General features: G+C 38.9%; 1 protein-coding gene across 1 annotated transcript in view; it reads left to right on the forward strand.

Annotated features, from left to right (window-relative positions):
- The first annotated feature begins 669 nt into the window (after positions 1 to 669).
- LOC124284713 (cholecystokinin receptor type A-like) overlaps positions 670 to 27,125 on the forward strand; it is a 39,150-nt gene continuing 12,694 nt past the window's right edge. The window contains exon 1 of the mRNA XM_046720819.1: positions 670 to 1,012. Within this exon, the coding sequence (XP_046576775.1) occupies positions 676 to 1,012 (337 nt within the window). The 5' untranslated portion in view covers positions 670 to 675. The remainder of the gene's footprint in view (positions 1,013 to 27,125) is intronic.

Below are 27,125 nucleotides of genomic sequence, written 5' to 3' on the forward strand. Positions count from 1 at the left end.
TCCACGTGAAGTAAATTATTCGTCTTCTAATGTGTCGTATTAAAATAACGATATGGCGAAGTGTTTCTCCACCAATCCTTGTCGATGTTAATGATGTATGTTTGTTGGGGAGACAATTGCCCAGAGGTCCAATGGTTTGAGGCAATAAGTGACATTTCTTCTGTCCAAGAAAACATGCCGTCTTATAACCCTGAACAAAGACTAAAGACTAAAGACTGTTTACTGTCTTCTGAGAAGTAACTTTTCCATCGGCGCTGCTCAAGGGTTATGTCCCGGAAGATATTTTCCCATCACGTCCTTTCATATACTTACTGTCTAATTGACACATCCTATTAACTCTAGTCCTTAATTGAAACGGCATTGTTCCACGACTCGGGGCGGAAGCAAGCTTTTGATAGAAGAAACCCGCCTTTACCTTCCCTCCCAAGGAGGCCTGCGGTAGAAGGAAGGCTAGGGAGGTGATTAGACACAGTCACCAGAGTCGCATCGACCAGCCAACTACAGCCTGCCGCACTGGTGGATGGATCTTGTCAAGTGCCTTTACATGGTAAAATGAACTCTATGATCAACGAAGCAGAACAAACGTTCACGTAGCAACTTGTCTCCGATAATTGTTAAAGGTTGGCTCGTTTTAGTGTTGAGTTGCCTTTGCAAGGGATTACTTTATGTTTCGTCATGTCTGTCTCTGGAGCAGGCAAGAATGAGAGTGTGTTTCACAATAGCACGTGGTCACGGGTCTACAGCAACAACCCCGGTTTGAGACTTAGTGCTGAGATACAGATAGCTTTATATTCTATCATATTCCTTCTATCCGTCGTTGGCAATGTGCTTGTAATTGTGACATTAATCCAGAACAAGAGAATGCGTACAGTGACCAATGTGTTCCTTCTGAATTTGGCGATCAGTGACCTTCTTCTCGCCGTCTTCTGTATGCCTTTCACGCTGGTACCGGTTCTACTAAGGGACTTCATATTTGGCGGTGCCATGTGCATAATGATTCGCTATCTACAAGGTAATACACTGTATTGTTCTCCAGTAAAACCAACGCTGAATATATCTATTTAAAATTAATAACTTTCAAACAGTAATTTAAATTTTATCCTTAAAATGCTATCTTCAAAAAGTACTAAATCAGCTTTGGTTCTTACATATCATGATTGTTACCTACATGTATGTATGCTATTTATATGCTCCGTGCTTGTGGGTATTTAGACAAAGTAAGACGATTTAGCTGCAAGAAATTGATTTAGAATTGTGTTCAATTTGTTTTGGGACCCGGTGAAAAGTTTGTTTTATCTCATGTTATATCAGATTTCAGCAGACTATCGTCTTAGAATTTCATGAAGGTTATTTGTTGCATGTAGGACTACCGGAGATATGTATTGATAGAAGGCACAGGGAATGTACCAGATAACGCTTTTTCTTGCTGCTTCAGTACCTTTTCGCGTGCTCACTTTCCAAATGAGTACTCTTAACTGTTGAAAACGGCAGCAAAACTCAATGCAACAGATGTTCATCGGCATGAAAGTACATGTTTCATGTATAGCCCACTCCGCAACCTATATCCGCTCATTCTGCTATATTCGTTCATTCTGAGATCCGTGTTACAGATGCGAAAAACATTCTTGTCCTATTTGTTAAGTGGATATTCTATCCCCCAACTTTACTCGTCTCCTCAGAAGCTTAAGCTTTAAAATCTTAAGTAACTATGTAAATTAGATATGTTAGACATCGCAGTGCATTGAAATACAACTTGAAAACTACAAAATGGCAACATGTCAAATAAATCACTGGTGAAGCCTGCTATCAAAACCATGCTTTTGAAGTTTATATGTAGCTGATTGAAGGAACGCAGTGAAGTATATACATTGATGTGGAAGGGCGACGTTTAAATCGTTTTGATGCTTTGAAGGTCTGATAAAACATCAATGTGTTGTTCCACTTGGACAACCATGGGACCTTAGTTCTGAGTGTTTATCAGAGTCAAGTAAAGTGGCTTGGATGGTCAGGCTCGTTATTGGGCAGATGGTGTGGAAGCTTCTTCGGGCTTTGGGTCACCGGATTATTGAATCCAGACTGGTTTTAGACGGGAATAATGTAGAATTCGAAACAAAATTCTCGCATCTACTCTCTGATACACAATTGTTCCACCCAATAAAATCCGTAAAAACACACATTTTGTTGCATTTACACATAAATAATTCGATATTAATACAGTCACTGGAAGAGGTGAGTTAATTACCTTGATGACCATTTATTTTCAAATTTGCATTATAACATTCGACACACATTTCAACCGGAAGTGATCGAAGACTGATGTGCAGAGAAATTTTAGAGCTCAATTGCATGCCTTGGTATCGTCAGGATCCTCATGTTGTGGCTGGAATCTCACTAAGACCCACTCAGGTCCTTGCTTTGTAAGCACTATACCCCGAACTCAATTGTTTTACAAATATGGCAGTACAAACTGATATCATTATGGACGTTTATAAGAATCTGACAAAATGCGATAGTTCTGGAATTGTGTTCAAAGACGCGAATAGCAATTTCAATGTCTCACTGAACAAGAACTTAGGGCATTGCATGTCATCGTAACCCAAAGGCTTGGATTGGTGTTCATGCTTTCAGTCACTGGTTTGTTTGATTTACACATCCCCGTGGCAAAGCTGGAAAGAATGCTGCATTAAACAACATTTACTGCACGTCTCGATGACGTAGCTGGGATGAATGCAACATTACGAAACATTTATTTCATGCTCATGAAACAACATTTACTTCACGTCCCCATGGCATTGTGGAATGAATGCACCATTACGAAACATTTACTTCCTGCTCATGAAACAACATTTACTTCACGTCCCCATGGCATTGTGGAATAAATGCACCATGACGAAATATTTACTTCATGCTCATGAAACAACATTTACTTCACGTCCCCATGGCATTGTGGAATGAATGCAACATTACGAAATATTTACTTCCTGCTCATGAAACAGCATTTACTTCACGTCCCCATGGCATTGTGGAATAAATGCAACATTACGAAACATTTACTTCATGCTCATGAAACAACATTTACTTCACATCCCCATGACGTAGCTTGGATAAATGCAACATTTAACAGCATTTATGTAATGTCAAATAGTGTCTACGCAAAATGCTTGACAAAAATGTTCTCATCGCCGACCATGTATTTGAAACAAGTGGCGGTGAAGAAAGCTTTCACCCACTCTTTCACTGATGGATTCAAGCCTCGTATCTGTTGTGTTACAAATGAAGAGACATAAAGAGCGTGTAATGTTCATGAGGTTTTCTTCTGTCACCAGAGATACATGAGCGTCACGAACTGGATAGTTTAAGTAGCAAAATGAACACCACCTTCGCATGTGGACTTCGCATACGGACGATCAAAGCACCCCAGCAGTAATCAATCTTTCATATTGGCGTCTAAAACCATTAAATTTTACATCAGGGTATCATGTTTTTGATAAATAGTTTTATACGTAAGGGATATGCCTTATCAATAATGCACTGTCACAATCATCGTGCTTTTATTACAGATAGATAAGGCAAGCTATTGTCAGCAACTGAATTTGTCAATATGATGGCCTCCATTTTGACAATGAATTAATTATAGACGGCGCAGTGTAATCCAACTCGTTTGCCACATGTTCTTATCAGGATCCACGTCCGCTGGTCTTTATGTTCCCATTCATCATGTCTTCAATGATATTTGTATTAGTAGTATCAATGGGTTTCTAACCGGTCGTGAGTGCACCTGGTATCTTGGCTAATTGATAGTTATTCCTAAATGTATATCAACGATGTAGTTCGAATTGTACAATGGGTTCTGTTTTTAGAGGAGATTTGTCATCATTATGGAAATGTTTTTTCTTTTATTTATTTGATAACAACAGAATATAATGAGAATGTTCCTTAAATACTGCAAAGATTACATAGAAGACTCATTACGGGTTTGTTTTTTCGTATTACTTTGCTGTCAACGATGAGGGTTACCTTTGATTTATTAGTTCAGGTGTTTTGTGATCTGGTCATCGAGTTTCATCGTTGTAGCATTGTTATTATCTAATTAATGTCCCAATAGATGGAAATATGTTTAGTGCGTGACTGTGTGGGAGTTTGTTCTGGGATAGTTTTGAGAAACGTGACAACTCTTGACAGTGTGGTCGTCATTTTCAATTAGAAATAGTTTAAGTACCCTGAAGGCCCTGACAGAAAGTGCGATGTGCAATACTTAAATCACAAGGTTACCGAGGCCAGTAACCGGGTCGGTTGACGTGTGGGTATTGGAGTGTGGATATTTGAATGAGTGAGTGAGCAAGGATGAGTGTGGGTGGTTGGGAGGGAGCGCACAAGGGAGTGAGTGGGTGCGTGAGTGAGTAAGAGATCGAGGTTACGTGGAAGGTAATGGGTAGATGGGGGAGGAATTTGGTTTGAGGTTGGGTGAGAGAGCGAGCAAAGGAGTGAGTTGGTGGATGAGTGATTGAGCAAAGTGAGTTAATTGGTTGTCGGGTGTGAGTAGTTTTGTGAGCAAGTGAGGATGGTTGGGTGAGCAAGCGTGATTGAGTGCAGGGTGTTTGCGTGTGTGAGTTTGGGCGTTTTATTGTTACGGTCTATAGACGGTTGGTTGGTTGAGTGGTTGAGTGAGTGAGTGAGTGAGTGAGTGAGTGAGTGAGTGAGTGAGTGAGTGATGAAAGGAAGGGAAGGAACAGGAGGCATCAAGCTGGCTAGTTAGTGACACATGTCGCAATCATTTACCATTTTCTTGAATGCCACGAACTTGGATCCTATGTCCACATTACACGGATCACTCTCTGGGGTTCGACCAAATATAACTCACTTATTCTTAGAGCACGTCTCTTGGCATTTGTCACCAAATACAACAGCAAACCATTAGCTTATTTCTGACTCAAATTATACACACTCAAATAGGACGTGTATCGTCAGCCCAGCTCGTCTAACTAAAGTGGTTTGGTGCAGGAAATACACTATCACCATGTTTATATTCAAGAAGACGCCTTTGGGGTACAATGAATGCTTTTAGACTTTTGTCAAAATTATCAATCGGTCAATAGGCGTATTGATTTTTAAAAAAGACAACACTACTTTGATATCGCTTTTTTATTACCCACTATCATTCGTAATCAATATTTACCGTAACTTTGAAGTTTGATTGTTGGGGTTGTCTTGGAATTGCTAGGAACAACCAAGCGCACGGAATAAGAACAATGAACTGATTTTATGGGATTGAATTCGTTGTCCTCGTGAAAGCATCACCTACATATTGTCTTTCTGTGGTGGTTCAACACATTCTGTCTTCAAGTTTTATCGGTTACAAAATGTACAATTATTGATCAGTGGATTTTGGGTTGAAGAATTGCCTCCATTCAGTAGAGAAGATAGTGGTACCTTCAGATTCCATAATTGACAGTGACTGTGCTGCCCCACTTTGCTTCAACATATAATAACATTCACCATTGGTTTTGTGACGGTGAGTTTGCCAGTGTGTTACAATTCTGCTGAATATTAGAAATTAAAGTACAGCAGTGGAGGTCACGGTATTATCATATAGAAGGTCAGTGCAAAGAACGCCCAGTCTTCGCTATCCTCGGAAACAAAATGATGTGAAAAGGAAAGATAGCTGGGAAAATTGTGGAAATGGATCCGTAAAAGTCAGTGAGGACACCAGGTGTTCAAATAACGTATTTGGCAACGCATCGCGTGATGGGAGGGTACATTCCCCCTCCCTCCCCCTTTACTGTTATTAGCATTACATGGTTGAAGACGTTTCTAACTTGGTCGTTCGCCAGAGAAGTGAGTGTAGTTTTAGGCAGTCATTTCGCGTTTGTGTCGAACATTCGATTACTCGAATGTTTATTTCGACAAAACGGCGTTAGACTGTATATCGAAAGCTTGCCTTCCTACGGAATGCCATCAATGATGTTGTTGTGCGATCCGGCATCAGTAGTGTTTTTTTTGCTTTCTAACACGTCATAGCCTCGTCTACCTCGCTGACTCCAACAACGGGAAACAATTCAATATGGGTTGATCTCTCAGACACTTCGTGGATCATGTAAACTGGGGACAAAGATATGCCACACACATTTTGGGATCAGAGAGAAAGTTGAGTTTCTCAAAACCTTGAACAATATTTCTGTTAATCATATCGTTACAACGCAGGTCGTGTTGTGTGAGACTGAGGTTCATAATTAGGCTTTCTAAAACTTGCTTCATGTTTGGACAGCCTCAAAGGACGGCTAGGACTGGACCAAGAGATACGACGGCCGCTAAATGAATGAATGAATGAATGAATATTCACAGTTTTAGCAAAAGTGAAAGTTTCAATAGGAGTGGGGTATTTGAAACCAGCACAATCAGTGGTTCTGATGACATGACAAAGGGAAGTTCGTAAACTCTGTCCATTGCGGTTGCGTTCGTACAGCTGTCAGCATACCATGTACAGAGAACCTTCACTTTTTTGGTACTCAGCATACTACATCGGCTTCACTGTCCATTAGACAGCGCTGTACAGAGAACCTTCAACTCCAAGCTTCCCTGCAATTAGACCGCTGTGACAATCAAGCTGCAATGAAGTTCAGGTGATCAATAGTTTCCTCTGTAACAAATCAGTTTCTTCGAGAAACTCCACCCACACGTTAGCATTACATAACATTTGTCAACTTTTACTATGAAAACATATCAGATTTCTAAAGAGCAATATCAGGACACCTTGTACATGCGTCATCATGAAATGTATAACTTTGCTATCAGAGTGAAGGCTATATCCATTAAGAGTGTTTTTTCATATGTTATCTTGACAATTTATAAATGTCATGTTTTTCGAATTTCTTAAAAAAGAAACCGCCGTTACGTCATTGTACATGTGTTCTAATGATGATGATATGGTCACGATGCCATTTCGGGGGAACATTTGATGATATCAGGGAATGATAGAGCACAACAACTACTTGAGCAAGACAGCTTGTCTCCAACACGGACCGATATAGATGTAACAGGATGTAATGGGCTTGGGTCTAGATCACGTATGATGCGTTATTCTACTTAAAATGAAAATAGATATGCCCTCTGCTGATGGTGTAATCGTCAAGGAAGTATATTGGAACATTAAGTTCTGATGCTGCAAGAAGGATCAACTAGCGTATGCCTATCTTATTTATATGTTAAACCTTGTCTTTGATGGAGCAAGATACAAACACTTTAAACCTTAGAATGTATTTATATGTCCCTTTCTTGGTTGTGTTCGATAATGCGGTCTGAAGAATTTCATCCTTTATTCGATTTTCAATTAAACACTGTTTTGGTTGTAAATGTTCAAAGAAATCCCGAAAGAAAATACGATAATACAGCTTTCGTGAAATCAAATGCCTGTGAAATTTCATTCTGAAATCAACAATATCTCCTGCTCTGGCCATGATTTAATGACAAGACTGTGACTGACAACGGGAAATGGTTATAAAAAGTCTTTTCGGACGAACAATTTCCAAAGTTTAGTGACTTGTAAATGGATTTAATCCCTGTCATTTCCATTGCGTTCACGAATCCATATCTCCAGAAATAAGTACCTCTAGTGGAGGAACTATGTGCTCACACACGAACAGGTGATTTACTTTTCTAATGGTAATACCGTCACGTTGATATTGAAAGTGACTTTGTGGTTTGGGCTTAACACCACTCGTGCTATGTAATTATGATCATTCAAGGAGTAGTAATGGGAAACGGTAGTGGAATGTAGATAGATATACGCTTTAAATGTTGTTCGCTGTTGAACCATAATTAATAAATGGGTTTTCGAAAGCATATCGTGTGAAGAATATCACCAATTCTGACCAGGTCTAATGCAATTGATGCATTATAATCAACGTTGCCATGATGTAGTTCACAGAGACGGAATTAGAATCGAACATCAGAACAGGCTTAAAATGATAAAATTACGCCGTGAACAGAATGTCAAAGAAAGGACATTCTTTTAAATTGTGATTTTTTAACAATTTGAAACTAGATATTAATATGACACCGTGGTTAAGGAATGAAATATGGCTAATTAAAACTACAAGATACCACTGACGTTCCAAACGGATGTACATTTAACTGTGTATCGTTTTCTTTGCCGAGTACCTTGTTGATCAAAAATGTGTTTGAACTGATGAAGATGAAGATAACATGCTATTCTTTACAATAAACCAACCAGTCCTGTGTATGCATCTGTAAAGCTAGGAATGCTACCAATAACACCTGGTCAGTGTTTAATGTGTAATGAAGAGTGCAATGATATAATAAAACACCAACTAGTATACTGTACAGCTTTAGCTGATGCAAGAAACATTCTTTATGAGCATCACATTAAGCCTGGAACAGTACATGTGTATCGAAGACTGTGCAGATGACGAAATTAAATTGTGACATTACTAGGTGGTATAACCCCTATTGTAGAGAATATGAGCCTTGACACCTGGGCTGAATTCATAGGATGTGTATCACGTGACATAAGCTCCAGGAGCCTGCTTTATCTATAGACTATGATCTATAGACAATGACTAAATTCTCACCAGAATCATGTAAATATTTGGAGTTTCCACTGAAATGTACTTTAACATCTATCTGAAACTGTGAAAACGTGTTGTATAATTATTCGAAATAATGCGAAGCCCATTTCTGGTGTCCCCCCGCCGTGATGTTGCTGGAATATTGCTAAAAGTGGCGTAAAACCAAACTCAGTCAGTTCAAATAATGCGTTTGTAATCTTTGCACCGACACTTGGAAGAAATACAGAATCGCCCTCAATCCCATAAGTACCATTAAATCATGCTTCTTAGGCTAGGATAAGGAAGTCTGGTATTTTGTGTTTTTGGTGTGTTTCTTCCTTGCTTTACGCCGCCTTCAGCAATATTTCAGCCACATGACGACTGCATAACAATCCAGTAACTAAAGAGGTTTATCCTAACCCTGTAAGAAAACTTTGATCAACAGTCATATGACGCTCTCTGAACTCTCCAAAGACAGAGTATGATCAATTGTACCTCGAAGGTTCTGAAATGCTGACATAAAATGCTTGATCTGCAGGAATATTCCTTCGACATATAGGGACAAGTATAAATAGAAAATCACCCCTCCTGTCGCACAGTGTTATGAAGAGTATTTGGTCATCCTGAATGTTTATGAGTGAGTGAGTGAGTAAGGTTTTACGTCGCTTTCAGGACTATTCCAACAATATCAGACTACGCTTTCACCACGCTTCTACTCACCACCACAAGTACTGAATGGTATCAGATCATCGTTATATAATCGCTGTCCAGATGACATCTTATGCTGTCTGTATGGAAATCATGACGAATGATAAACGTTATAATTATGAATCTGCTGATTTCTAAAACATAGTCATTATAATTCGTAATCTAAGATGCCCGTTCGCTATTACCAAACGAGGATCGTGATTTGCCTTTCTGGATCATTTTACGATATTTAATACCCATGGCTTACCCACCTAATGTATTTAATGAGGCTATTGATCGTCTTAATGAGCTTTTCCGCCTACGGTTTTGTACAATGTGGCCAATATACAAGAAATCAATGCAAAAGTCTTCATAAATCGCATAAAGTATCGCCCATTATAAAGGGCACTTCATATGTAGGAGTATTTAAAGACACATCGACCCATCCCATAAGTATTGTCTTTATGCTACATTTATCTTGAAGCATAATGTATAATATGCTGGAGCAATGGTTATCGCATCAGCACTTACGGATGATCCAAGATAACACCGGCCTGGTTATAACATCCTTGAACTCGTATCATCAAATGACCGTAGTAATTAAAGTGAATGTACCATGTGGCCTAGACTAACAACTAGTCTCTGAAATGAACATATTTTACTGAAACACAAGTTCATAGTAAAAGAAATATATATGTAACGAAAAGGAGCCCTGAGACTTTCTTCATTTTCAGATGCCACATTTTCTAGACTTGCGTGGGCTTTCTTGGATATATTTGCTTCAGGGTCTGTACGACAGACTACATGTGGCCATATGTTTACACATCAATGTTTTACCCATGAGAACTTAATAAAAGGCAGTGGAACATTGAGATAGAATGATTTAGTAAGTATGAAGACAAGTCTAGTGTGATCATGATGGATTGGAAAAGCCCGTGTTTTTTTACCAATAACAAATGGCAATATATTAATGTATGTTATTATTTAAGTAAAGCATTTATCAGATAAGTTTATCGCATGCATGTCATACTTAATGACAAAAGTATGCTAATTGGATAAAAGTTGTACTTTGTTTTCTAAAGCTATCAAATGAAACGGAATCGTTGTTCTTACCGTTATTAACGTTTTAGGTATTCTGCAAAACTTTGTATTTTTAAATATTCCGAGGAACTTAAATATGCCCCACATGAGTTAACAGGATGTTTTTACTGGTTCACATGGCAGTGGCCAATATAAATAACTACGCACGATACAGACATAAGATATCAACTGGTTTCTCGTGTTAATTTTGATCATCGTTTAGGCTGCAACATTGCAGACATGACGTAACATTTTGACACACACACTCACTCACTTTCGTTGGTTTGAGTTATGACAGTAATACAGTGAACTACGGTTGTAACGAACTCAAAGGGACCACTAATATTACTTCGTTATATCCGTCAGTTCGATATAACAATGTTCGTTATATACATAATTTACTGTTCTCGGTTGATGGTTGCATCTAATGAGTGATAAAGATGGTTGTTCTTGGCTAAGGATTTGTCGACATCTATCCATGTATTACCATGACGACTGATAACAATGTGGGTGTCACCGTAGGGAAATTGTTGCATAACTGATTCTCCGCATCACTTCAGATACCAGGCTCTTGCATAGTAAATTAGGCTGGGTTGTCTCCGTCCTGGTCCCTTGCATAAGGATTTGTTGATCTGTTGATCTGTTGATCTGTTGATCAGCTGTTAATAATAGATGCTTGCAGAAAATTGCTATTTGCATCATGTGATGATACACGTTGTACGTTATGTCACTAACCTCCTTGTCACCTCTCTCAGACCAGCTAATTTCGTAGTATCAGCTTTCAGTCACTGTTTGCGTTGCCCTGAATTGCCTGAACTCGATACTTCACGTCAGCAGTGTTGTATAAATGTGTAATAAAAGTTAGCAGCTATGTCTAGATGTACTTAATTAATTTAATTAAGCACCCCTGTATTTTTGCAATGATGGGATTTTCTGACCCGTATGATCCGTTGACTCAAAACGACAAAATGATTAGAATCCATGTTGACTTTATGATGATGATTGCTCATTTAAAAAACAACAACACTGATTTTCATACAAAACCATGTCTGTATGGCCCTGGAATGTTTAATGTTGTATTTTTGGGTGAATGTGAACGTTCAAAATGTCATTTTGCGTGTCTTACACGATTCAAGGTCAATACCGAGTGTAACCTCCATGTGACTGTACAGAACCTCGTCTCCCATGTCTACATGTGTACAGAACATCCACACCAGTCTACATGTGTACAGAACATCAACGCTTATGCCTACATATGTCAAAAACCTCAACACTCATGTCTACATTCGTACAGATCATCACTTATGTCAAAAGGAATACAGAACTTCATCACTTATTCTACATGTGTACATAACATCAACACTTAAAGGTCACATGCAACCAAAAAATCAAACATAATTAAAACACAATTATCACTTCTTCATGACATATAATATGCATTGCTGATTATGAAAAAACAAATAAACAAAATTATAAGCGTATAATCGCAAATCAAAAGTGCAATATTTTGTACTTGGGTTTACCTCCCTCGAAACGAAGCAGCCGGGATACCGAACCCAGTCAGAGCGGGTGGGTGTGCACTCAAGTGTAACGGCTGGTTCATTAGCAGATGCCGCCTTCACGGCTCATTGTGGGTGTATATATAGAAAGTTGGGTTTTGTAAATACATGCTCATTTTTTGTGTATAACATTTTGCAATCAACAGACATCATAACATGTCATGTGTTCAAGTATCACACCTGCCTGTCTGTGTAATTACATAATGTGACAGAGACCGAACTCGGGCCATAAATCAATGCGTTTTGTTTATGGTGTATAGTCTGATTGGTGTTAAGTTCAAATTGCATGTGGTCAGTGATCGCAGTTGTGTATTGAATATTGTCATTAGCAGACAGGCAGGCAGACACACAGGTGTCAATAAAACAAGACATTGAGTTTTGTCTGTGACAGCGACATATCTATATCACAGTTAGAAATTGTGTCAACTCTAAATAATGACATTGCTTTTAAGTATCGAACTGAGAAAGTGACTCGGTAAGAAGAACGTGTGGTGAAATAGACAAATGAAATTATATAAACAGTTTATTTACTGTCATAACATTCAAAAAGCTCGCGCTTGTGAGATATCAACAAAACATTATGAAAATAGCTCACACGGAAGCCTTCACCGAGTATTCACCAGACAGCCCGCTTCCAAGTTGCGCGAACCTATTTCACTGCGCACGTGCTATGAGCGCAGCCCAGCTGTTGAAACCCGTATTCCCCAGAAAAGTCTGGGGAAAATTAGTGAAACGTTTGAACTCCGATTTCGCGCGTTTTTTTGCATCGCGTTATTTTTCAACTTTATAAGTTGAATTTGCATTTTTGACGCTTTGTTTCGGTAAGTCCATACCGAAAGGTATCAGAATCTGCAAAGTTGTGTTTTACGTTGCATGTGACCTTTAAGCTTACATCTACATGTGTACAGAACATCAACACTTACATCTACATGCGTACAGAACATCATCACTTATGTCTACATGCGTACAGAACATCAGCACTTATGTATCCATGTGTACAGAACATCGACACTTATATCTACATGTGTACAGAACATCAACACTCATTCTACATGTGTACAGAACATCAGCTCTTATTCTACATGTGTACAGAACATCAGCACTTATGCTACATGTTTACAGAACATCAACACTTATTCTACATGTGTACAGAACATCAACACTTATGTCTACCTGTGTACAGAACATCAACACTCATTCTACCTGTGTACAGAACATCAGCTCTTATTCTACCTGTGTACAGAACATCAGCTCTTATTCTACATGTGTACAGAACATCAGCACTTATTCTACATGCGTACAGAACATCAACACTTATTCTACATGTGTACAGAACATCAACACTTATTCTACATGTGTACAGAACATCAACACTTATTCTACATGCGTACAGAACATCAGCACTTATTCTACATCAGAACATCAACACTTATTCTACATGTGTACATCAACATCATGTGTACAGAACATCTTATTCTACATGTGTACAGAACATCAGCACTTATTCTACATGTGTACAGAACATCAACAATTCTACATGTGTACAGAACATCAACACTTATTCTACATGTGTACAGAACATCAACACTTATTCTACATGTGTACAGAACATCAACACTTATTCTACGTTTTAGAACATCACATTCTACATGTGTACAGCATCACTTATTCTACATGTGTACATATGCACAGAACATCAACACTTATTCTACATGTGTACAGAACATCAACACTTATTCTACATGCGTACAGAACATCAACACTTATTCTACATATGTGCAGAACATCAACACTTATTCTACATGCGTACAGAACATCAACACTTATTCTACATGCGTTTAGAACATCAACACTTATTCTACATGTGTACAGAATATCAACACGTATGACTAAAATGAATACAGAACATCAACACTTAATCTACATATGTGCAGAACATCAACAGAACATCAACACTTATTCTACATATGTGCAGAACATCAGCACTTATTCTACATATGTGCAGAACATCAACACTTATTCTACATGCGTACAGAACATCAACACTTATTCTACATGTGTACAGAACATCAACACTTATTCTACATGTGTACAGAACATCAACACTTATTCTACATGTGTACAGAACATCAACACTCATTCTACCTGTGTACAGAACATCAGCTCTTATTCTACATGTGTACAGAACATCAGCACTTATTCTACATGTTAACAGAACATCAACACTTATTCTACATGCGTACAGAACATCAACACTTATTCTACATGTGTACAGAACATCAACACTTATTCTACATGTGTACAGAACATCAACACTTATTCTACATGTGTACTGAACATCAGCACTTATTCTACATGTGTACAGAACATCAACACTTATTCTACATGTGTACAGAACATCAGCTCTTATTCTACATGTGTACAGAACATCAACTCTTATTCTACATGTGTACAGAACATCAGCACTTATTCTACATGCGTACAGAACATCAACACTTATTCTACACGTGTACAGAACATCAACACTTATTCTACATGCGTTCAGAACATCAACACGTATTCTACATGTGTACAGAATATCAACACGTATGACTAAATGAATACAGAACATCAACACTTATGTCTGCATGCATTCTTAAAATCGTCTCCCATGTCTACATGCGTATAGAACTTCAAGACTTATGTCCAGAGGACTTTAGCAGTTCAGTCTACAGTGTTCTGTACTCTCCAGACAAACTAAAAAGTCTCCTTCTCGACAGCGTACCTTAGAAAGAACCATGCACATCACCGCAATGGTTGTATTTTTTAATTTCCGGTATGGGTTAAGCTCTTTGTGAGACAGATCTTCTCTTTTTTGATGGCGAGCAACCACTTCTGTTGCCAGCCTCATTCACATCTTCAATCGCATCCTCCGTTCTTCATAATCCATACCTGTTCTAACTTCACAATACATGACAAGTATTAATCAAGCAAATGTATGTTTTCAACAGAAGTATGAACCCAGCCGTTGCAAACAAGAAATGTGTTCAAGTCTAAACAATACCCACACATCAGGTGTAATGCTTCCATTCCATTCCAAGCTGATTGTAATCACGAAGAACAGACGCTGCGACAAAACAGTGCATCATTCAACACAATTTCTGATCAGCTAATTCGTGTGTAGGATAACGATTTAATTGTAGTTTTGATACGAATAAGGTTTAGAAATTCTAAGCCAGCTTCTATGGGACACCGGAGACAGTGGAATCAAACGTATGAACCGTTCCAAACGTACACACGCAAAGCTGAAAGAACACCAGACATCGAGCAATAATAACAACGCAAGTGAGTGGCCGTTTTTGCGCGTTTCCCAAACGACCTTTGAGTTAAAACCAAACAAAAAAACATGACCATGTGTATCGTCTCGGCTGGCACATCGATTCATATTTTAAAGTACGAAAACAACGTCTCCACCTGCCATCGCCTCTTGAGGAAACTACCCGTGAAGGTCCGGTTTGGAATATTGATCTTCAGTAACCCATGATTGTCGTAAGAGGCGACCAACGGGATCGGGTGGTCAGGCTCGCTGGCTTGGTTGACACATGTCATCGGTTCCCAATTGCGCAGATCGATGCTCATGTTGTTGATCACTGGATTGTCTGGTCCAGACTCGATTATTTACAGACCGCCGCCATATAGCTGGAGTATTGCTGAGTGCGGCGTAAAACTAAACTCACTCAAACACTTTTGAGGAAGCAGGAGCATTTGGGTAGCCTAGAAGGTTCAGGTTCGATTCCCCTAATGTGTGAAGTCCATTTCCGGTATCCTGTGCTATGATTTCGATGGAAATTACTAAAAGCGGTGCGAATCAATATTCACTAAATCTTCAGCCAATCACGTGGAGAAAAGCATGTCATTACATTTATGTACAGTAAAGAACCGTTATTTCGACCTTAAGGTTTGTCTAGAAGTTTGGTGCTGGCTTATTGCTTCTTTAGTCATAATGTGCGCCTCTGTCAAACCTCGGATTACTCAAGGTATTTACGGAAGCCCCTTCAAATTTGATTCAGTAGTATTTGACTGTATATCACTGACCACACGACCATGTGTAACCTTGGGCAGGTGAATCAAGTTTATCCATTGAATGCCATGCTTGTAAAGGAGCTACCAAATGCAATGAAATAAGCCTAGGTAAAACCCAGGGTAAGGACAGTAACCATGAGTATAGAGTGCAAGAGCGAGTGACCAAAAATATCCACTAGAATCTCCGCACTAATACAAAGTAGTCCTAACTGAAAATTGATATATCGTGTTCATTATTTTTTAACAAAATCAGAACTTACACTGTCGCGTAATTTGAGTTTCCGCTCCATCGATTATTCGACTATCTGGTTTGTTTACAGTCCGCCACATTTAAATAGTACTGAAAAAATTTCTACCTTTTTATGACAGTTGTATTAGTGGCGTGCTACCGTTAGGGAGAGGAAATGCTAGTTTTGACGAACACCTGGTGTTAAAACTTCTTTTCATATAATTTTTAGAGTTATGTGTCACTTTACGCCAAATGCAACCTGTTTCGGCATGTGACTCCGTTGACTAGACGTTGCGTGTGTTTGTGACTGATACCACAGGTGTGGCAGGATACGCACACCCTTTCTTGAACACCACTGTTCCATAGGGAATACTAAACACACTTTCAGAACACATTCGGAATCTTACAATGGACCCGATTTTAGAAGAAGGTTCTTACTTTTATGGAAATGGTTTGTCGCTATTACTTACCTCGCTGATTTTGTTGCCACACCCATCTCCTCAAAGACCGAATAAGACGCCTGTTATCGATTAGGGCAGCATTTTATTTTCTGCGTTTCTCATCGCCCGACCGACCCTTCTAATTTTATTGCCGACACCCCACCTCCAAACCCCACACACCCCAAAAGAAAATAAATAAAAAATAAAAACTTATTTTTTCATTCCAACATCGCCGACTCAAACCTTTTAATCAGTCGCTGCCACAAGTCCAAAGACCGCGAGATATTGTAATAAGAATTACAATTAATGAGAATCAAGACCATTATTCAGGCAATTTTTTTGTTTTTATTAAGTTTTTTTTCCCGACCGACCGACCCATGTTCAGAAATTGGTGGCTACGTAAAACACATAATATATGATGCCCTTACAATACATTCACTATCTCCTCGACAATAAACGTTCAGTCAGTGGGCCAGTCCTTTTCTACACGTATCTTCCTGTGTCCGTTGTAGACCGATATTATTATTATTTGAAGTGACTCTGCATCAAATCTTGTGATGATAATACAAGCTGCAAAACCCCATCCAGCAAAACAGCATTAATGCGGGTCCGGTATGAGAAGGACATGACTGGGACTTTGTCTATTTGGCCATTAGTATATTTTCGTGTCGGAACAACGATAGGGCTTTGTTCTGGTATCAGAGATAGAGAAAAGGCAACCATTCCCGTACTGCATTCCAATAGAGTCAGATTTATCGGCGTGTAGAATACTTCTTGTCATGCAAACCTCTTATAGGTATGGCGTTGTGGCATCGTTAACATTAGAAGAATCTGTTTTTAATCTTGAAGTAGGATTATCTACACGAAGGGTGACATTTGTGTCGTGTTTGTTGACTACAAAGCAAATTATTGGTATTTGTGCCGTCCTATCTGCGGTGTTTTCCATATTGACTTGTCCCTTCAGAGGTACTGGCTGCCCCATAGTGTTTACTTCCTGGAGTCCCGATCTAAATACTTTGTGTTTGCTTGTTGTGTAACGTCACATTCAGCAATATTCTGTAAATTCTCGGGTATGGATTATTCTTGTGAATTCGTGAGCATCGATCTACGCAATTGGTATACGATGACATACATCTCTCAAGTCAGGAACCCGTGAAGGTCCGGGTTAGAATGAACCTTCAGTAACCCATGCTTGTCGTAAGAGGCGACTAACGGAATCGGGTGGTCAGGCTCGCTGGCTCGGTTGACACATGTCATGCTGCATGTAACATGAAATTGTAACTTGTAACTGTAAAATGAAGCCATGACAATCATCTAAAATCAATGTAGTGTACACACAGTACAATCTCTCAACCAGTTCTTCGAAGCATATGAAATCGGTCTAGCTCACCTAACTACATCCAAGCACCAAAATTTGATTTATTTCACTTGTGTCCAGTTTCTTGTCTAATGTGTTTAAATTATTGTACTGCCTATTCGCATAATCTCTATGGTCACTCCTTGGTCTTTAATTGGCATTCGATATGAATAGCATTGCTATATTAAAAAAACAGTACATGTTACATATAACCTTCCAGGGACGGTTGGGTGGCCCAGTGGTTAAATCGTCATGCCGAAGACCTTGGTTCGATTCCCCAGATGGTTACAATCTGTGAATCCCATTTCTGGTGTCCTTTCCCGAGATATAACGATAATAAAAGCGGCGTAAAACCATACTCATCCCAGATGTCAATGTTCCCTTTGGGTTAGGCAAGAGGCAATGTTAACAGTTCATGTATAGCGTTCATGTTTAAATATCATTATACTACTATCAGAATCGTTGATGACAGTGATTCCACAACCATCACACTCTGCCATTTATTCACCGAATTTACAGAGAGGTGCATTACAGGTTATCGAAAGGTATTAAAAGATTACGGTAAACAGTGCAAAATGACATGTGGACTTAATAGATCTTTGACAAGAATAATCACAGACGCCATTCCACCCTTTGGTGCCTTGAACGAATTCTTTGATGAGCGCAAGGAAGTGTCTTGGACTTTATTAATATTTCACGACGTTGAACACATTTTTGAAGGGACAGTTCCAATACAACAAAAAACGTGTGCAGTGACCAAATAGCCTTTGGGCTTTTCCTTCTTCCGGACTCATTGTATTCTTGTGATGTCCCACCGACATTCTACTAACCATTGACACCAAAATCCCCAAGGATGTATCTGCAAATTAATCTCACGACCTGCTACAATTTTAGAATAGCAACTGTCCCATCTTGTTATATATTCTTTCCTGAACTTGGATGATTAGAGAACGTCGAAATGTTTGACATCAGCGATCACCGTGGATATTGTCATCAGGACATGACACATGGCGCTATGTCACCGTCACACTTACGTTTTAAATTGTTTTATCAAACAAACGTTTGAGAGAGTGAGTGGGTTTGCTTTTACGCCGCTTTTATCTATATACCATCAATATCACGGTGGTGGACACCAGAAATAGGCTTCACACATTGGGAAATCGAACACGGGTCTTCGGTGTGACGCTTTAACCACTAGGCTACCCCACGCCCCAAGTAGCGTTTGAATTAACATCAGCAGCATATAAGTAATGTTAAGATCTAAAAACAAGGTTTATACATAACAGTCTTCGCGAACTGAAAATGTACGCCACTTTAAATGTTGACGAATCTGTAAATCTGAATATAAACGTTAACGTAACCTGGCTTGTTGAGGATACGTGCACGCTTAAGTGGCATCGATTGAATACGTTGTATTTTACGCCGCTTCGAACAGTATTTCAGTTATATCGCGAATTATTACGTTGGACTGAATCAGAATGAATCTTCAATTCGACTCGAGAATCATAGGATCGTGACGCATATGCGTGACAATTTGATAACGTCATCCCTGCAATCAAAGTTAGTGAGTGAGTTTAGTCTTACGCCGCAATCAGCAATATTCCAGCTATACGTCTCCGCATCTTCCGAATGCTTCTAACCCGATGAGTACAATGAAAATAGCATGGCGATATGTTCTGAATCGGAATTTATTATTAACACACTTTTATACAAGCCCGTATAGTAACCGTGTTGTTGGTTTGCTGTTTTACGCCGCACTCAGCAATATTCCAGCTATATATCGGCGGTCTGTAAATAATCCAGTCTGGATCAGACAATCCAGTGACCAACAGCATGAGCATCGATCTAAGCATTTGGAATACGATGACATGTTTCAACCAAGTCAGCGAGCCTGACCACCCGATCCCGTTACTCGCCTCTTACGACAAGCATGGGTTACTTAAGATCAATGCTATCCCGGATCTTCACGGCTTCCCTGCAATCGGAACGACAGAAGGATTACATATAGACAAAAGACCTGTCGGCATACCATCAACATAATGATTCACAGAAATGCCAATAAGTCTGTACATCCTCTAATCTATCGCGAACACTGGTCTGTAGGGGGCAATATAACACAAGGTCAGAGTGGTATTTATTATTCAATCATTGACACATGAAAACAACGGTAAAAACAAAAACATCCCCGTGGACTAATGAAGGTACTAACGTGGCAGGGCCTTCAACACTATCGTGGTTTACGATTTCTTATTTCAATCGTATTGTATTTTAAGAGTGAGCAGGTTCGCTGAGTTTATACAAATAGCCTCTCACGTTTTCAAAGAAAAAAGGCTCACTTGGTCTGTTATCTTTAAAAAAATCAATAGGATAGTTCTTTCAATTCTGTGATGTTAAATACACACCAAATTTAGGTTCAAGTCAGATTGTTTCCGTTTCATTTCCCAAAGGAAACAATTCCCAGAGATCATTATACAAAGGTCCCATTCCGCAAAGAGACTTTGGCACTAGGACTGCTGTAACCCTATGTTAAGGTATTGGCACTACGATCACCCTAGCGTTAAGATCGTTCTGTAAGAAGGGGTCCTTCTGGGTGAGTCTGGGGCCTTCTGAGCAAATGTTGACAAATTGTGATCCAACAAATATGGATTGGAACGCAAGTCACCGGTCAACCTGCCAGAAGGAAAATGCAAGGAACGGAATTTGCTATTCCTTTCATAAAGAGCTGATAAATGTTTCGCTGGTGGGTAAAACTGGTCTTCTGTTGATAAAGCATTCATTACAGGAAGCGAATTCCGAACGTGGAGGAGACAACAGAAGACTCTTCATATACGTGGAATCGACTAATACAGGGTGTAAAAAAGATGCACCTTGGCGCATACAGAAAATAATACCCATACAACAACGGTTGATGCGGATGTAATTTTGATTTGAGAGGAAACGTAGCTTATCCCATTGGTGTTGAAGTCTCTAGAAGAGGTGGTTTTTCTACTCTAATATAGCGTCCATTACTCACGTTAATAACAGTTCCCGTAGGCATGACGGCACGGCGGTGACTGCAGTTGGTGATTACACTGTCGAAACACCCAAGATTGGTCTGGACTCACCAGACATGCTGAATAAGCTGAATTTGATTTACACACACTGGGCATGTTAGGGCTTGCACAATGAAACGTTATCATTTCAGAAAATATATCTATACATTTTGTAAAGTGTCATTTAAAGCTGAGTGCTTTGTGTTGCCATTGTTGTCAAACGCTGAACACCAGCAGCACACTTTGTTTAGTCGTTAATCTGTATCCCCAAGAGCGCTGGAATTAAAATGGACGAGGCTGTTGTCCGGACCCGGAGACAGCTATGTCAAATACATCCTATGCAAGTTTGAATTGAAAAGCGTCACTTAGTTCCCATTTGTACTTTATTACGATAATTTAACATTTTTTTGTTAAACTATTTTTATTCGAGAGTGAGTGAGTGATTTGAGTTTTACCCCGCACTCAGCAACATTCCAGCTATATGGCGGCGGTCTGTAAATAATCGAGTCTGGACCAGACAATCCAGGGATCAACAGCAGGAGCATCGATCTGCACAATTGGGAACCGATGACATGTGTCAACCAAGTCAGCGAGCCTCACCATCCGATCCTGTTAGTCGCCTCTTACGGCAAGCATGGGTTACTGAAGATCAATATTCTAACCCGGACCTTCACGGGTTTTTTATTTGAGAGACTAGATAAATAATCTATGTTTTCGTTCTGTTGGTGATGGTCCTTAGTTTTCTGGTTAACGCCGCAAGTTATATTCCAATTACACCATGGCGTCCTGCAAGGAATCGAATATTGACAAGGTAAACAATGACTGACATCATGAACAAAGTCCCACGATGTCGGGACATGATGGCACTCAATGAGATAAGTCACATGACAACCTGATCTATTACCACGACAACCTGTTCATCTGGGAATCAAAGGCTGCTAGAAACCAATTCCATCCCGGAATCTCCAAAGTGGAGACCATTCTTACAATTTCTCTTTATGACTTTATAACTAACAGCACCAATCTTCGCAACAGGCATCTACGAGGTATGTACAACAGACAAACGATCAGTGGCGATGGGGTAGCCTTGTCGTAAGAGTGTTCGCTCAGGTTCTATTCTGTACAATGAAATCCTGGTCTTCCTCAACCCATGAGTGATCGGAAGAGGCGACTAACGGGATGGCCATGCTCCCTAACTTGTTTAATGCATGTAATCGTATCTCAGTTGCGTACGTCGAAGCTCATGCTGTCAGTCACTGGATATTCTGGTCCAGACTCGATTATTTTCAGACCGCTGCCATTTAACTGGAAAATTGCATTGTTAAACAACAAGCAAGCACACTATGAAGACCATTTCCCCCCTCCGTGCTTGAATGTAGCTATAAGTGGCGTTAAACTCTACTAAAAATCAAACACGTTAATCAGTGTTATACAGTAATTTAACGCTACTTTTGTGTCTTATATATTAAGTTTAGCATACGTATACTAATATAGGGCCCCTATACTAATATAGATGGACGCAAACCAATGCTTGATAATACCATCCTTTCTCTCCTCTATTTTCTTACTTTCCTACATCCCTATACCTCTTTCTTTGTACTTTATTCATACACCCATAAATCATGTTGTCTCTCACTTATCCCGCAGCTTGGATATATGTGTTTGTGTGTATTATCCAACTGTATGAATAATAAAAAATAAATAAAATAAAATAAATATTTAGCATACGTAAGTAGCATGTTGATGTCTCGGTAATAATGATTACATATGTTGGGTTTGAATTCTTTCCGGGATTCGAACCCACACTCTCTGAGTTCGGCGCCTAATAGACAATACACAAAGTCAGCGATCTAACCCACTCAGCCACCGTGGCTGCCAACCGTTTATCTAGATCGCCTCTCCTTCTGGCAAGTGTAAACTGGCACTGCAATATGTATTTTAGGGAGAAAGTGTAGTCTCAAACATGTTATACCTTGTAGTATTAACGTACATGATGTTGTAATAACGCACTTTTTAGCACAGTTTTTAATACAATACGACTTACGTTTTTAATACAATACGACTTACGTCTTTAATACAATCCGACTTATGATATTGTACCGAACTTTGCGAAACAACACCATATTGCCACGATAAACACATCTGTCCATATCAGGCAGGTATTTTAGATAAGGAGGTGTTTCTTCTTGAAAGATATGAACAGGGATTTATCCGATTGATCATTATCATCAATATAATAAACAGTAGCAAGAAAAAAATGTTGTGAAATGATTTGATCACTGTGGTTTTTTTTATATTTCTGGATGTGGATATATCTGTCGGTGCTCAGAAATTGTTCGAGAAAGACTAAAACCTTCATGCCCCCAGTAAACCTTCACGCGGTTCCATAATGTGGGAAATTAAAAAACATTTAACACCAGTGACAATTATAATGTCCAATGTAATACATTGTTTTAACTTGTCCCATACGTTACCTTTTTGTCAGGTCAACAATTGACTAGCCTTTGTATGTGTTTATGACCAGTGCCACCGGTGTGGCAGGCCATGCCAAATTCTGCGAACATCTGATGCAAATAATATAGTCGAAATTGCATAAATCATCTCTGCTCTTGGCAGAGATTTCTTCTGTATATGGAAAGGGTTGTGTCGCTTTTTATTTTCATCACAATTGAGACACGTGACAGATAAAATCTTTGCTTTTTGTGCTCCCAATGTATTATAATGCATAGACGGGGGCGGTGGGGTAGCCCAGTGGTTAAAGCGTCCGCTTGTCTCGCCAAAGACCCGGTTCGATTCCCCACAATACAATACAATGTGTGCAGTCCATTTCTGGTGTCATTGCTCGAATATTGTTAAAAGCGGCGTAAAACCATACTCACTCACTCACTCTCTATAATGCAGATACAACTTTCACTTAAGAATGCCAAGTTGCGTTCAAAGGTTAAGCTATACTCTATTTCAGTTAAACCTTTAAACATTGGCCCGTCCTGACAGAAACATTGTCGATTTGATATCGACTGTCGAAGCCTGTCATTTAAGCACGTTTGAATTCATTATATATGAGTATTTATTGAAAACAAAAATAGATTGGGTGAATCGGATTCCAAACTCATTGTCATAGAACACTGGTACACCCAAGGGATACATATAGCCGATCCACCGTACCACTAATGCTGACAATAGATCTTAAAACATATAACAGCCATACAATAGCTAAAATGTTCGGATAACGAAATCCAATAATAAAGAAGACCTACACTTAAAAAGCACACTTTTAATGCAAAGAGAACATAATGAAATGAACACAGATATATCCATGACTACGGCAAAAAATGTATACCTACGTCAATGATGCAGTAAATATATTATGCTTACATATATAAGTCACAACACATGGCTTTTCTCAATTATGCAGAACTATTTTGGTCTTTATTTGACGTGATAATATCAACTTAAGAAAACCAATTAGTTGAATTCGTAATTGTCTCTAAAATAGATACTACGAATCCACATATATGTAAATTGACTTAATACTTGTAACATTATATAATTACAGCGAATAGATGATGCCAAACTGCTAATTGTTATGTACACTGACACCAGAGTCCAATCTCCCTCATCAAAGGATGATCATGTTTTGTCTTTCAAGGAAGATGCAAATGGTGAATGCTATCACAGTTTAATGTTGTTTGCTCACTGCTCATGGCTATATGTTACAGAATCAATCTATTACCGGCTTGCTAATGTAGAAGTCGCAGGACCAGCTGAAATCACGAGAATGATTTGCTGCAATACAGTGAACGTGAGAAATTGACTAATTATCTCTAATCCAAAATAGAAGCTATTTTAATACCAGGCCATAGTCCCCCAATGGAACAGCACAAAGCTAAGTTTACCATTTCATCTAAGCTGAAACCAACAGACTTGTCAGGTTCCGGGTACAGAAACCTAGCTGAAACCTACATTACCCAGTATCCAATATGTTTCCGCAACAACGGAAACTAAGTCATTTTGCTGTGAATGTTTCAGCGACCTGAAACTAAATGGAAACTCATAAAGACAGTTTCAGTTGTAGAAACCTGACGGGAACCTAGATTTGTTAGTTTCAGTTTTGTAAACTATGCGGAAACTCGCATTGTCTGTTTCCTGATACTGAAACCTAGCGGAAACCTACATTACCCAGTATCCATTAGGTTTCCGCAAGAATGGAAACTAAGTTATTTTTGCTGTGATAAATCTCAAGTATAAATATTTCAAAGAACAGTATCACGAAAGTACATTAACCTTTAAAATGAATGGCTGGAAGGATACAAGCCTGTGTTTTTGAAAGTATGATAAAAAAGTATGATATTACTTTCTGATCATATCAGACCAGCGCTCATTCATTATTTTCTTCTTGACCTTTTGTGGAAAATAGTCACATTGAGTTTTAGATCTGTGTAATATATGTTTACTTTGTTCACCCTACACGCAAATTCTCACGGGATTCGTTAGAGTTTAATTCTCTGATAAAGAGAAGATAGGGATTGTTTTTAAATATTTAGACTTCCTAACAAAATCACATACTATCAGTAGCATGTTATTTTGTTCTAAAGTACACTAAAGTGGAGCATTCTAAATGTCAAAGGACACTGTTAGATATCTTATGTAAACGTTCATGGAGACAGTCAACGATTTTCAGCTTGGCTTGTGGAAACAAAGCCAGCCAATCTATGACCGCTATCGACTATCATTCTGTTAGCAGCGGAGACGAATGTAGCTAAGAAAATCCGATTCCATGTTTATCACATGCTCAATAAGAGTACATAGTTTTACAAAGAAAACGTGACACTGACCTCAAACCCATACCAGCAGTAACTCCATGCTGTTTTGTTGACATATTAACGCATGTTAAGCTTATTAAATGTCTCACCTGCCCTCGGTCAATATGTGTTATAGTACATGAAGACATTGAACGACGTTTCATCCAAACCAGACCAACGCCTTGGGCGGAACAGGCCGATGAAAGGCCGAAGCGCGTTTTCAATGTTATATTCAATGGTTGTTTTTATTCAAAAAGTTCATTATTGCAAACAATGAAGTTCATTTTCCACATGTTTCCGAAAATTATGGAAGAACGAACAGCGTTTCTCAGCGCTATATTCAACGGTTGTTTTTATTTAAAAAGTTCATAACGAAGTTCATTATACGTGTGTTTCCGAAAGTTATGAAAGGACGAAGCACGTTTTTTCAACGCTGTATTCAGTGTTTGTATTTATCTAAAATGTATGTATTTATTTTAAAACTTCAAAAAAGCAAACAATTAGGTTCATGTCACGCGTTTCAGAAGGTTATGGGGTGCAAGAAAGTGATGGTTCAGTGGAAGATTTCAACTGATCTTACAAAATACTTCGTTGTCCTCCTTTGATACTTATTTGTAACCCTTTGCTGTATGTCCCCACAGAGCATCCTGTACTTCATCCCTGTATCAATGCATCGAATGACTACGTTGATCAGGAGGGTAATCAGAGCCCTATCCTAAATAAAATACAGGGGATATTCCCTTGGGAAATAAACTCGTCCCTATCTAAACTCGCCGCATTACGGTTACTGCCCGAGCTATTTGTCAGCTATTTACAGGCTACATAAATAAGTAGATATCACTTTCCTTGTAGATTTACCGTTAGAATCGGATGGTGTATAGTTTAAATGCTTGCAATGAAAATATTGATTGTGGTTATGGTGTTTTTATCATTGTGCTCTTTGTATCCAAGGATACTTAAAGTAATGGATGTGAGTATTTAATCCATCGTTGATTACAACGCATTTAAACCATCCTTGATAACAATATTTTAATCCATCGTTGATTACAATATGGGTGGAGAGATATGGTGGGATCAATCATTTGTATCCAATCCCGCTTCATGGTTGGTTGGGCATGAATTATATATCGACCTGCCATCCTATATGCAATGTATATCATCACCATAAAGCCTGAAATGGCACTAAACTCAGCTATGTGATTCCGCTTCTGATGTAATGCTAAGCCTCAGAAATCATCATTACCTCCAATGAAGTTATCCGTATATCCCAGTTGATGGCAACGCTGAGGATAAAGGAATGATAATTCATGTTA

The sequence above is a fragment of the Haliotis rubra genome, unplaced genomic scaffold, assembly GCF_003918875.1.
Source record: "Haliotis rubra isolate DU_JTF1 unplaced genomic scaffold, ASM391887v1 Scf343, whole genome shotgun sequence".
NCBI lineage: Eukaryota > Metazoa > Mollusca > Gastropoda > Lepetellida > Haliotidae > Haliotis > Haliotis rubra.